General features: G+C 41.8%; 1 protein-coding gene across 1 annotated transcript in view; it reads right to left on the bottom strand.

The window, feature by feature from the left end:
* Positions 1-14,334, bottom strand: part of CTTNBP2 (cortactin binding protein 2) — a 169,358-nt gene that overhangs the window by 52,843 nt on the left and 102,181 nt on the right. Inside the window, exon 9 of the mRNA XM_055590284.1 lies at positions 8,225-8,342. Within this exon, the coding sequence (XP_055446259.1) occupies positions 8,225-8,342 (118 nt within the window). The remainder of the gene's footprint in view (positions 1-8,224; positions 8,343-14,334) is intronic.

Raw genomic sequence — 14,334 nt, 5'->3', positions numbered from 1 at the left:
GCCATTAGAGTTCTATCCTCTGCATATCTGAGCTTATTGATATTTCTCCTGGCAGTCTTGATTCCAGCTTATGATCCATCCAGCCCAGCATTTTGCGTGAGGTACTCTGCATGTGTACATGCTAAGGTGCTTCAGTTCTGACTCTTTGTGACCGCATGGACTATAGCCTGCCAGGCACCTCTGTCCATGGGATTCTCCAGGCAAGAACATTGGAATGGGTTGCCATGCCTTCTTTCAGAGATAGAAACCCTATCTCTTATGTCTTTTGCATTGGCAAGCAGGTTATTTACCATTAGCGCCACCTGGGAGGCCCAGTACTGTGAATAGAAGTTAAATAAGCAGGGTGACAATATATAGCCTTGACATACTCCTTTCCCAATTTTGAACCGGTCAACTACTCTGTGTCCGGTTCTAACTGATGCTTCTTGACCTGCATACTGGTTTCTCAGCAGACAGGTAAGGGAGTCTGGTACTCCCCTCTCTTTAAGAAGTTTTAACAAACTGTTGGGATCCACACAGTCAAAGACTTAACATATCAATGAAGCAGAAATAGATGCTTTTTCAGGAATTTCCTTGCTTTTTCTATGATCCAAAGGATATTGGCAATTTGGTCTCTGGTTCCTCTGCCTTTCTAAATCCAGCTTATACATCTGGAAGTTCTTGGTTCACATACTCTTGAAGCCTAGCTTGAAGAATTTTGAGCATAACCTTGCAAACATGCAAAATGAGGGCAACTGTACAGTAGTTTGAACATCTATGGCATTGCTCTTCTCTGGGGCTGGAATGAAAATTAACCTTTTCTAGTCCTATGGCCACTGCTGAGTTTTCCAAATTTGCTGACATATTGAATGCAGCACTTCAACAGCATCATTTTTTAGGATTTTAAATAGCTCAACTGGAATTCCTTCACCTCTACTAGCTTTGCTTGTAGTAATGCTTCCTAAGGCCCACTTGATTTCACACTCCAGGATGTCTGGCTCTAGGTGAGTTACCACACCACTGTGGTTATCCGGGTCATTAAGACCTTTCTTGTACAGTTCTTTGGTGTATTCTTGCCCCTTCTTCTTAATCTCTTCTGTTTCTGTTAGGTCCTTACCATTTCTGTCTTTTATCATGCACCAACCTCACATGAAATATTCCCTTGATATTTCCAAGTTTCTTGAAGTGATCTCTGGTATTTCCCATTCTATTGTTTACTTCTTCACACTGTTCATTTATGAAGGGCTTCTTATCGTTCCTTGCTATTCTCTGGAACTCTGCATTCAGTTGGGTATATCTTTCCTTTTCTCCTTTGCCCTTCACTTCTCTTCTTTCTCAGCTATTTGTAAAGCCTCCTCAGACAGCCACTTTGCCATCTGCATTTCTTTTTCTTTGGTATAGTTTTGATCACTAACTCCTGTACAATGTTATGAACCTCTGTCCATAGTTCTTCAGACACTCTATCAGATCTACTCCTTTGAAGCTAGCCATCACCATCACTGTATAATCATACGGGATTTGATTTAGGTCATACCTGAATGGCCTAGTGGTTTTCCCTACTTTCTTTAATTTAAGCCTAAGTTTTGCAATAAGGAGCCCATGATGTGAGCCACAGGCAGCTCCAGGTCTTGTTTTTTTGCTGACTATATAGAGTTTCTCCATCTGGGTCTGTGAAGAACATAACCAATCTGATATTGGTATTGACCACCTGATGATGTCCACGTATAGTCATATCTTGGGTTGTTGGAAAATGGTATTTACTATGACCAGTGCATTCTCTTAAGAAAACTCTTATTAGCCTTTGCCCTGCTTCTTTATTTTGTACTCTGAGGCCAAACTTGCCAGTTATTCTGGGTCTCTCTTGACTTCCTACTTTTGCATTCAAATCCCCTATGATGAAAAGACATCTTTTTTTGGTGTTGGTTCTAGAAAGTCTTGTAATTCTTCATAGAAGCAGTCAGCTTCAGCTTCTTCTGCATGAGGGGCTGGCACATTGGCTAGGATTACTGTGATGCTGAATGGTTTGCTTTGGAAATGAACTGAGATCATTCTATCATTTTTGAGATTGCACCGAAGTATTGCATATTGGACTCTATGAGGGCTACTGCATTTCTTCTAAGTGAGTCTTGCCCACAGAAGTAGATGCAATGGTCATCTGAATTAAATTTGCCCATTCTTATCCATTTCAGTCACTGATTCCTAAGATGTTGATGTTCAATCTTGCCATCTCCTGCTTGACCACGTACAATTTACCTTGATTCATGGACCTAACATTCCAGGTTCCTATGCAATATTGTTCTTTACTGCATCAGACTTTACTTTCACCACCAGACACATCCACAACTGAGCATCATTTCTGCTTTGGCCCAGACATTTCATTCTTCCTGGAGCTATTAGTAATTGCCCTCTGCTCTTCCTCTGTAGCCTATTGGACACCTTCTGACACAGAGGGCTCCTCTTCTGGTGTTGTATCTGTTTGCCTCTTCATACTGTTGACTGGGTTCTCTTGGCAAAAAATACTGGAGTGGGTTGCCACTTCTTCCTGCAGTGGACCACATTTTATCTTAACTCTTCACTATGACCCATTCATCTTGGGTGGCCCTGCATGGCAAGGCTCATGGCTTCACTGAGTTATGAAAGCCCTTTCACCACAAGAAGCCTGTGATCCATGAAGGGGAAATGACCAACTACTAGATTTTATTTTCAGTCTTTACTCAACAGCTTCCAACATAACTGATCTCTCTGCTCTTCAATTCACTCCTCATGGATTTCCTCACACCTCACTGGTCATCCTCTAATGTTGTTCCTTTGCTGGCCCCTTCCCTGTTTGAAGACTTCTTAATAATAGAGTCTGGCAAGGCTCATTTATTTCTCTTATTTTTTCTATCTGTGTTCACTGCCTTCATAACCTAATCCAGTTCCATGACTTTAAAAACTATCTCTAGACTGCTGATTCTCAGATTTGTAAACCCAGCTCATACCCATCTTCAGAATTCTTGCTTATCTGATACCTCCTACAGAGACACCCTAACAGATGTCTCAAATTCATAATTCAAAATGTAACTCCTGATCTTTGTCGACAAAATCAGCTTCACCCACAGCCTTTCCCTTGACAGCTGAGGGCAACGCTATACTGCCAGTTGTTCAGGCTGAAAATCTTGGGAGTTATCCATAAATCCCCTCTCTCGTACTTCACAGTCAGTGATTAGGAAGTTCTGTTGGCTTATCCTTAGCTATATCCAGAACCCACATGTCCTTATCTACTACGATCCTGAACTGAGAAGTCATTACTGGCTATATTAGGCCTGTGACTTCCTGGTTGATTTTTGACAAAGCAGTTCGAGACACCATTATAATGTACACCATTCTTATTAGGGACATTGCCAGGATTCACTTTCACAATTATTATGAGATTCCTTTGATTTTATCTTTTCTTAGTAACCATTTAAGCAATTTTTTTGGAATATACAATGTTTTTTGTTTTGATTTACAATTTGATTACAATTTGATTTACAATGTTGTATTAGTTAGAAGCTCATTTATGTCTAATAAGTCGATAAAAGCAAATTCTATCATGAAATAGCTAACAAATATCTTTTTTAATAGGGTAGGATTGCTTACAATGTTCCTAAATTTAAAAAATGACAGAAATTCTTAAAAAAAAAAAAAAATTGTACACCAGGTCCCATCACTCCTATGCTCAAACACTGAAATAGCTACCTTAAGTCCCCAGAATGGCTCCACCCTCCTGCCCTCCTGTAAATTCTTTGATCTGTCTTCCTATTTCCTTCCCTCACTCATTCCAACCCGGTCATGCAGCCCTGAGTGCCGTTCCTCAGACACACAGATAGGCTCCTACTTGTTAGGGCATCAGTCCACTTGACACTCTGCCTGGAAAGTTCTTACCTGAGCGATTCTCAGAGCTACCCCTTCCTCACCTCCAAGTGTCTGCTCAGATGTCTTAGTGGTGAGGCTACCTGCCTATCATTTTAAAAATTGAAACCTACCCTCTCACTCCCCATCCCTCTTGGTCTTTTATGTAGCACATATTACCATCTCACATACTATATAATGAATCATTTCTTATGTTTATTGTTCATTTTCTGTCTCAATGTTAGAATGTAAGCTCAAGACCAACTACTGAGAGGGCTGGCTGACTGGACGGGGTGAGTGATCATCCTGCATAAGAGGTCAGACTATTTCATTTGATCTAGCACTCCAGGTCGGTAGGTGTCCAATATACTACTGAAGATCAGTGGAGAAATAACTCCAGAAAGAATGAAGGGATGGAGCCAAAGCAAAAACAACACCCAGTTGTGGATATGACTGGTGATAGAAGCAAGGTACAATGCTGTAAAGAGCATTACTGTATAGGAACCTGGAATGTTAGGTCCATGAATCAGAGCAAACTTGAAGTGGTCAAACACGAGGTGGCAAGAGTGAACGTTGACATTCTAGGAATCAGCGAACTAAAATGGACTGGAATGGGTGAATTTAACTCAGTTCCGTTCAGTTCAGTCGCTCAGTAGTGTCTGACTCTTTACGACCCCGTGAACCGCAGCACGCCTGGCCTCCCAGTCCATCACCAACTCCTGGAGTCCACCCAAACCCATGTCCATTGAGTCAGTGATGCCATCCAACAATCTCATCCTCTATCATCCCCTTCTCCTCCTGACCTCAATCTTTCACAGCATCAGGGTCTTTTCAAATGAGTCAGCTCTTTGCATCAGGTGGCCAAAGTATTGGAGTTTCAGCTTCAACATCAGTCCCTCCAGTGAACACCCAAGACTGATCTCCTTTAGGATGGACTGGTTGGATCTCCCTGCAGTCCAAGGGACTCTCAAGAGTTTTCTCCAACACCACAGTTCAAAAGCATCAATTCTTCGGGGCTCAGCTTTCTTCACAGTCCAACTCTCACATCCATACATGACTACTGGAAAAACCATAGCCTTGACTAGACAGACCTTTGTTGGCAAAGTAATGTCTCTGCTTTTTAATATGCTGTCTAGGTTGGTCATAACTTTCCTTCCAAGGAGCAGGTGTCTTTTAATTGATTCAGATGACCATTATATTTACTATTGTGGGCAGGAATCCCTTAGAAGAAATGGAGTAGCCATCATAGTCCACAAAAGAGTCCGAAATGCAGTAGTTGGATGAAATCTCAAAAATGACAGAATGATCTCTGTTCGTTTTCAAGGCAAACCATTCAATATCACAATAATCCAAGTCTATTCCCCAACCAGTAACGCTAAAGAAGATGAATGGTTCTATGAAGACCTGCAAGACCTTTTAGAACTAACATCCAAAAGAGATGTCCTTTTCATTACAGGGGACTGGAATACAAAAGTAGGAAGTCAAGAAACATCTGGAGTAACAGGCAAATTTGGCCTTGGAGTACAGAATGAACCAGGGCAAAGGCTAATAGGGTTTTGCCATGAGAACGCACTGGTCATAGCAAATACCCTCTTCCAACAACACAGGAGAAGACTCTACACATGGACATCACCAGATGGCCAACACCAAAATCAGACTGATTTATTCTTTGCGGCCAAAGATGGAGACGCTCTATACAGTCAGCAAAAAAAAAAAAAGACCAGGAGCAGACTGTGGCTCATATCATGAACTCCTTATTGCAAAATTCAGACTCAAATTAAAGAAAGTGGGGAAAACTAATAGACCATTCAGGTATGACCTAAATCAAATCCCTTATGATTATGCAGTGGAAGTGAGAAATAGATTTAAAGGACTAGATCTGATAGAGTGCCTGATAAACTATGGACAGCGGTTAGTGACACTGTACAGGAAACAGGAATCAAGACCATCCCCAAGAAAAAGAAATGCAAAAAGGCAAAATAGCTGTCTGAAGAGGCCTTACAAATAGCTGTGAAAAGAAGGGAAGCAAAAAGCAAAGGAGAAAAGGAAAGATATAACCATTTGAATGCAGAGTTCCAAAGAATAGCAAGGAGATAAGAAAGCCTTTCTCCACGATCAATGCAAAGAAATAGAAGAAAACACTAGAATGGAAAAGACTAGAGATCTATTCAAGAAAATTAGAGATAGCAAGGGAACATTTCATGCAAAGATGGGCTCAATAAAGGACAGAAATAGTATGGATCTGACAGAAGCAGAAGATATTAAGAAGAGGTGGCAAGAATACACAGAAAAACTGTACAAAAAAGATCTTCATGACCCAGATAACCAGGATGGTGTGATCACTCACGTAGAGCCAGACATCCTGGAATGTGAAATCAAGTGACTTTAGGAAGCACCACTACGAACAAAGCTAGTGGAGGTGATGGAATTCCAGTTGAGTTATTTCAAATCCTAAAAGATGATGCTGTGAAAGTGCTGCACTCAATATGTCAGCAAATTTGGAAAACTCAGCAGTGGCCACAGGACTGGAAAAGGTCAGTTTTCATTCCAATCCCAAAGAAAGGCAATGCCAAAGAATGCTCAATTGCACTCATCTCACATGCTAGCAAAGTAATGCTCAAAATTGTCTAAGTCAGGCTTCAGCAATATGTGAACCGTGAACTTCCAGATGTTCAAGCTGGTTTTAGAAAAGGCAGAAGAACCAGAGATCAAATGGCCAACATCTGCTGCGTCATCAAAAAAGCAAGAGAGTTCCAGAAAAACATCTATTTCTGCTTTATTGACTATGCCAAAGCCTTTGACTATGTGGATCACAATAAACTGTGGAAAATTCTGAAAGAGATGGGAATACCAGAGCACCTGAGCTGCCTCTTGAGAAACCTGTATGCAGGTCAGGAAGCAACAGTTAGAACTGGACATGGAAAAACAGACTGGTTCCAAATGGTAAAAGGAGTACGTCAAGGCTGTATATTGCCACCCTGCTTATTTAACTTATAGGCAGAGTACATCATGAGAAACACTGGGCTGGAAGAAGCACAAGCTGGAATCAAGACTGCTAGGAGAAATATCAATAACCTCAGATATGCAGATGAGACCACCCTTATGGCAGAAAGTGAAGAACTAAAGAGCCTCTTGATGAAAGTGAAAAAGGAGAGTGAAAAAGTTGGCTTCAAACTCAACATTCAGAAAACTAAGATCATTGCATCCAGTCCCGTCACTTCATGGGAAATAGATGGGGAAACAGTGGAAACGGTGGCTGACTTTATTTTGGGGTCTCCAAAATCACTGCAGATGGTGAGTGCAGCCATGAAATTAAAAGACGCTTACTCCTTGGAAGGTAAGTTATGACTAACCTAGACAGCATATTAAAAAGCAGAGACATTACTTTGCCAACAAAGGTCTGTCTAGTCAAGGCTATGGTTTTTCCAGTGGTCATGTATGGATGTGAGAGTTGGAGTATAAAGAAAGCTGAGCGCTGAAGAATTGATGCTTTTGAACTGTGGTGTTGGAGAAAACTCTTGAGAGTCCCTTGGACTGCAAGGAGATCCAACCAGTCCATCCTAAAGGAGATCAGTCCTGGGTATTCATTGGAAGGACTGATGTTGAAGCTGAAACTCCAATACTTTGGCCACCTGATGCAAAGAGCTGACTCATTTGAAAAGACCCTGCTGTTGGGGAAGATTGAGGGCAGGAGGAGAAGGGGATGACAGAGGATGAGATTGTTGGATGGCATCACCGACTCAATGGACATGAGTTTGGGTGGACTCCGGGAGTTGGTGATGGACAGGGATGCATGGTGTGCTATAGTTCATGGGGTCGCAAAGAGTTGGACTCGACTGAGCGACTGAAATGAACTGAGCCCTCCAAATTCACACACCCGCAAGTGAAACTTTCACAGCATGTGCTGAGAAGCATATACTCTTAGAGCTAGAATGGAATCAAAAGGTTATCTTCCTAGACAGGCAGGCAACCAGATATTGAAAGATAACTGACCTGCCTACATTCACACAGTCAGCTAATAGCAAACTAGTTGGCCATGATTTTTTTTTTTGTACCATTCTAGTCTCATGTCTAGATGTCTAGAAAGGTAAAGATAATCTAAGTCAGAAGAAAAAAAGCAGTGATTATTAAATATTGTCCAAGGTCAAAGATGAGAAAGAGCTAGCACTGTTTCAGTAATTCTGTAAAAAGCCATTCTATATGGAAAAATAAAAGTATCCCATTTATAATCAGTGTTTCTATAGCAGCTAGTGTTGAATGGAAGTTAAGAAGAGAATGAGAAAACTGAAGCTGTATCAGTATCTTCCTCACAGTCCCAGAAGCCCCTGCATGGTGGATGCAGGACAAGCCACACAGCTGCACAGGCACTCACTCAGATTCTCCAGCAGGTGCTTGCAGTCATCAGTAGCAACATCGTGTGCGGTCCGATTACACTTATCTCTTCTTTCCGGTTCCAGCCCTCCGTGCCTACACAAGACTTCTAGGCAGTTCTGTGAAGACAAGAACTCCATTACCTCCTGTCCAAATGAATCAACTCAAGTGAAAACTCCAAGGGAAGATTCAGTGGCCTGTAGCAAGCCAAAAAGGAATTCTCAATCAGAAGCTTATTTCTTTTCCAACAACCCAAATATACAGATTAATCTAAACACTGTCTCCAAGTGAAAAGCAAAGAGGGCTTCATTTACATGTGATTCACAGGATCAAAACACTGCTGCTCTTAGAACAGCCTCTTAGGTTTCAAGAGAAAAAACTGGCTTACTAATCACTCAGTTTGCAGAGTGCCATTAAGGAAAAAAGACTTGGGCAGACACTATCCTTTTATGGTAATCTGGAAATACAAAAAGACTTCTGCTACAACCGAATGCCCAGCGTTGTCTTCTAGACCAGGTATTGTCTTCCTGGTCATAAAAGTGCAGAGTTCAAATTCTGTCCCAGAGTCCTTGTAACCACAAATATATTTTGGATCTTATGTTGTCTTATTTTTTATTTGAAAATTATATGTAAATACCATATTGACTGAGGTTTTAGAAAAACACTCTCAATAGACATGGAAGTTACATGCCCTTACTTTTTAAGTTTCTTCTGTATTGCTCCAGGGAGTCTCCACTCAAAAGGTATCACTAGCCTTTGAGGTGAAAGGTCTTGGTTTTCCAAAGTTTTTCAATTCAAAGTGGTAGACAGACAATATATATATATATATATGCAAACATTTTCAAGTAAGTGCATGGCAGGATACTACATTGGGATATTTATCAAGGAGCTCTGCTATTTCAACTTCTATTACTTCCTGATTTGTCTCCTGATTTCCCATCAAAGTAAGCACAAAATGGAATAAACCAGAAACCATGAAAAGGAACTAACAACCAAAACAAGCACTGTTCTTTTCATCACTTCCCTACACGTACACACACACTAACACACACACACACAGGCTTTGGGCTGACTTTCACTTTTGACAACACGGTAAACTAGGCAGTCTGAACAGCTTTCCCTATTCTTGCTGTAAGATACTTTTTTTGTGTGTTTTATAAAACATGTTTTCCTTACTGATGTATAGTATCTATGTAGAAAAGTACATAAATACGTGTGAAGCTTGCAGAATTACCACAAAGTGAACATACTTGTGGGAGGAGTACTCTGGAAGTCCCCTTAATGTTCCATCTCAACCACTAATCCCTCCTTTCTCCTCACAAAGGCAGCTACTATTATGATTTCTAAGATGGGAAGTCCACTTAGCCTGTTTTAAGAGTTTTATATAAATGGCACCATATTACAGGTACACTTTTATATCTGGCTTTTCATTCACCATAATGCTATAAAATTCATATATGTATTAGGAATAGTTATAATTCAATTCATCCTATTTTAAAATTACTGTGTATGACATGGATATACCACAATTCATCTCTACTCTTGTTGGTGGACATTTGGGTTCTACTATGGACATTCTGATACGTGTCCTTTGGCAGACACAGGTACACATTTCTATTGGGTATATATACAGAGTCGGTCTGCTGGGGCACAGGGTATGCACATGTTCTGTATCTGTGTATACTGCAAAGAGCTTTTAAAAGTGGCTATACCAAACTCTACTCCCACCAGGAGTATATCTGAGTTCCAGTTGCTTCCTATTGCCTCCTAAATATATTTTAAATGCAATCATAGTCCACGAGGAAATACAAGGAATGCATAAGGGTCAGAAAGAAAAAGAGTAAGCTGAGATCACCAAGTAAGCGAAATATGAAAAGGAAGCCAGTGCTGATTTAATATAGGGGCTCTTTTTGGATGCTGAGGGGGTGGGAGACAAGGCTTTGGTACCTGCAAAATGGAGGAGCTGAGCCAGAGGACCTTTGAATAAAGAAAATCTGTTTGCCTGCAAAGGGATTAACTGACAACGTTTATCACTGCTGCTGTTGAGGCTGGAGGGATCTCCTCTAAGAATCAAAGTCTGGCTTTCATAGGTCTGGGGTTCAAGTTTTAAAAAATCACTAAGCTTCCGAGATCAGACAAGATCGGGCGCCTTTAGTGTTTCAGGTTTAAAAATAAAATAAAATTAAAAAAAAAAAAAAAGAAAAAAAAATCACTAAGCTAAGAAATGAACTAAAAACTAAGCCAAATAAATAAATAATAGTTTTTATCCCATTGATATTACTAATTTGTACAAAATCAGTAAATGCATGAGAGTTAATGAAATTGACTTAAATGAAAGATTCAAGCAGAATGCAATCTGAGCACTAAACTTCACGAATTCTCAGATGATAAGAGACAGAAATAATACATTTATTACACAAGTTAGTACTTGTAGCAAAAACAGGTTAGAGGTAAAACAGACCTGGTGTCTTATCCTGCCAATATAAATGATTTTTATCTGACTTTTGGTACATCATTTAACATTCTTCTGCTTCAGTTTCCTTATCTGTGTCTCATATATCTATATTTCATAAGGTTGTTGCTGCTGCTAAGTCACTTCAGTTGTGTCCGACTCTGTGAGACCCCACAAGGCTCCGCTGTCCCTGGGATTCTCCAGGCAAGAACACTGGAGTGGGTTGCCATTTCCTTCTCCAATGCATGAAAGTGAAAAGTGAAAGTGAAGTCGCTCAGTTGTGTCCGACTCTTAGCGACCCCATGGACTGCAGCCTACCAGGCTCCTCTGTCCATGGGATTTTCCAGGCAAGAGTACTGGAGTGGGTTGCCATTGCCTTCTCCACATAAGGTTGTTAGGTGATTTAAATGAAAAGATAGGTAATTTATATTCTCGGCACATAAAACACTCAATATTTATTAGCTTGCTGTATTTGTTACAATCAACATAATCATCACCAATTAGAAAACAGCCCAAGTATTCAGGTAAGTGGTGAGGAATTATAGCACATCAACAAATGTCACAATTCTAGGTGATGTTAGTTTAAATTAGAAACAGAAATGATAAAAGATGCAACCAAAATTTGCAAGATTCAAGACCACCTATAAGGTGGGTTGTATATAATTATTATAGTCAGGCAGATCAGTAGGCAATAATCTAAGCAGTGGCTTTCTCTATAAGGATGCACAGAATGTAGGAAAGATAGCAGGATAAGGCATATCCAAATGGGGCCACAACTGTGAGTTTCCCAGCACTCTGCTGAGCTCCATGGGGAACACAAAGATGAGAACTTTACCTAACCGACACTTAACAACAGCAGCTACAAAAACTATTCAAGCACATACTAAGTGCCAGGCACCGTTACAAGACTGCACACGTATTTAGTGCTCATCAAACCTCACAACGTTATGAAACAGGTACTAAGCACCTGCGTGCCAGGAGCTGTGTCAAGACCCCAGGGTTGTGACGATGAATAAGGTAACAGTTCTGTTTCTCCGGCAGAAACATGACATATTGTCAAGAGTCATGAGAAAAATACGCAGGAAAGGGGGCCTATGGAAGTGAGGGGCAAAGTTTTACTCAGCAGAAGAAGAAGCGGGAAGGGTAGAGAAAAACATCTAAGCTCTCTCGTTGATGCGTGGGATCTGAGCGGAGAGAACAAATGCTGTGATGCCAACTGCTGTTTCTGGACACGGATTCTCAGGGGACTTAAACTGGGCAGGCTGTTCCAAGGAATGTAGAGCAAGTAGTCCAGATGAATAAGTCTAAGTCAAAGTGCTATTAACCACAACACAGATACACGTCTCTAGTGAGCAGAGACTTGTTAAAAGACAGTGGGCTTTGGTTTCGGCTTCTATTTCCACTCACATCCCAATCGCCAGAACTTAGGTAGGCAGCCATGGTCATCTTCCAGGAAGCTGGAAAATGTAGTCTTTATTTGGGGCTGAACTCTGAGAGGTTCGTTATTGTAGAAGAGGGGAGAAGGGATGTTTAGGGTTAATGAACCACCTCTGTCAGTGGCCTTTAAGAGCTGAGAAGAAAGGTACCAGTGCCAGGCAGACTAAGGAGAACACCCAAGTCCAAAGAGCTAGAGATAAGATCCAGCTCAGAGCAGGAAACTTGAGAGACTGAGCTTGGGCAGAGGGAGTGGGAGGGAATTCAGTCCGCAAATGCACAGGTGAGGTCCAGCACACACATCAGGAACAACCTTGGGATGTGGCTGTGCCCCCTGCTGGGCAGAGCAGGGGAGATGGAGAAACAACACGATGGGTAACAACAGCTGAGGAAGCAGAGATTTAGGGGGGAGACAAAGGTGGCTGGAGTTAGCCAGGAAGGGCTGAGGGTAAGAGAGCATGACTCTTTGCAGGAGACAGGATATGTCTGGGTAGACAAGTGCCATGATCAACTCAGTTCTGAAAACCAACTAGTGAGCTTGGAAGACATACTGAAAAACAAAGTGACAGAAAGAAGACCGGTTAAGAAAGAACTGTCATAAAATTTACTCATTTACTCCTTGATTCAACAAACGTTTAGTACCCGTGGGCCAGAGGCTGCTGAGCACAATATATATAATGATGAAAGTGATTTTTTTGGAGGCAGTGGAGAGGGAAGGGGGTATATAAATAATTCCAGTAAAGAACAAGCTCCCTAAGTGAAGTGTGAAGAGGTACCCTGGGAGCAATGAACTCCTGGAAGCCAAGACCTAAGCTGAGATGTTTTCCAGGCAGGGAGGGGTCAGGACAGAAGGGGCCATTTGGGGTAATGGGAACAGCAGATGCAAAGGCAGGGAGAGGAGACGGCACAGGATGTCTGCAGGATTCGAGCAGAGAGCACAGGGGAGAAGGAGCCAGGAGTGTGCTGGTGCGAAGAGGCTGAGGCCGGAGCTGGAAGGGACCTGACTGTCATGTACAGGGCTGGCACTCATCCTCGAAGTGACAGAAAGATCAGTTATCCTTGGAAAGATGAGGGGTAAAATACACAACCAACTAGAAAGGTCCCTCTCAAAGCAGCATAAAGGAGGTGGTGAGACTGGAGATGGGGAGACCACAGCAGCCTATGCAAGTTCAGACAGCCTGTGATGAAGGCTCCCCAAGGGACATCCTGGAATGTATTTAAAAACACAGCCTCCTCTTTGTTCATGCACTCATTTATAAAGGAATAAAATCTAGAATTGTATCCATCATTTGAACTCAGTAACTTAGCAAGATGGAGCAAGAGACACAAATGTCAGATGATGTTACTGGATTAAGGGAGGAGGAACAGAAATGCATTATAAACACAGAACTCTGGGGACGCATCCTCATGGAGCTGTTTGGTGGAAATAAATGTGAATATGGCCATCAATAGGGCTTCCTGGATGGCTCAGCAGTAAAGAAGCAACCTGTAATGCACGAGACTTGCAGGAGATATGGGTTCAATCCCCGGTCAGGAAGATCCCCTGGAGAAGGAAATGGCAACCCACTCCAATATTCTTGCCTGGGAAATCCCATGGACAGAGGAGCCTGGCAGGCTACAGTCCATGGGGTCACAAAGAGCTGACACAACTGAGTGACTAAACACCACCACCAGCACTATAGATAGATAGCAGTGGCCATCGATAGGGTTACTGTACATCTGTCTAAACTGAGACACCTTTAAGAGTAAAAGGGGGCACTGTTAATGGTTCCATTGGGATGATGGGCATCCACAAGGACTGTATTGGGCCAACTGGGCTATAAACGAGATGCCCTGTAAATTGTGGGCTTCCTACACAGGATCTTCCTGAAAGGACTGAGGACATGAATAAGTGGGCTAGAGAGAAGATTTTGGAACCTCTATAGATTATATTCTGGGGACCAGTAAGATCATTCAAGGGGAAAAGTATAGACTGAGAGGAGAAAAAGGGTCAAACTAGATCCATGAAAGGTGTCAGTGGAAAACACTGGAAAACACGAGAAAGTGCAGATCTTCCGTGAGGGGTGGGAGCACAACTCTGGTTGGCCAAGTTTATGTGAGAATCCTTTAGGATCCTCCCAGTGAGTCATTGGTGGTTAAATTAAGCAAGTGTGCAACACTGGACATTCTGGAATGAGGTTTTAAAAAAGAGCCTTTCCTTTGTCTACACACAGTTGAGTCAATCT

This window comes from Bubalus kerabau, chromosome 8 (genome assembly GCF_029407905.1).
Source record: "Bubalus kerabau isolate K-KA32 ecotype Philippines breed swamp buffalo chromosome 8, PCC_UOA_SB_1v2, whole genome shotgun sequence".
Classification (NCBI taxonomy): domain Eukaryota; kingdom Metazoa; phylum Chordata; class Mammalia; order Artiodactyla; family Bovidae; genus Bubalus; species Bubalus kerabau.
The sequence above is the reverse complement of the archived record's forward strand: the minus strand, read 5'-3'. Positions and strand labels throughout refer to the sequence as shown.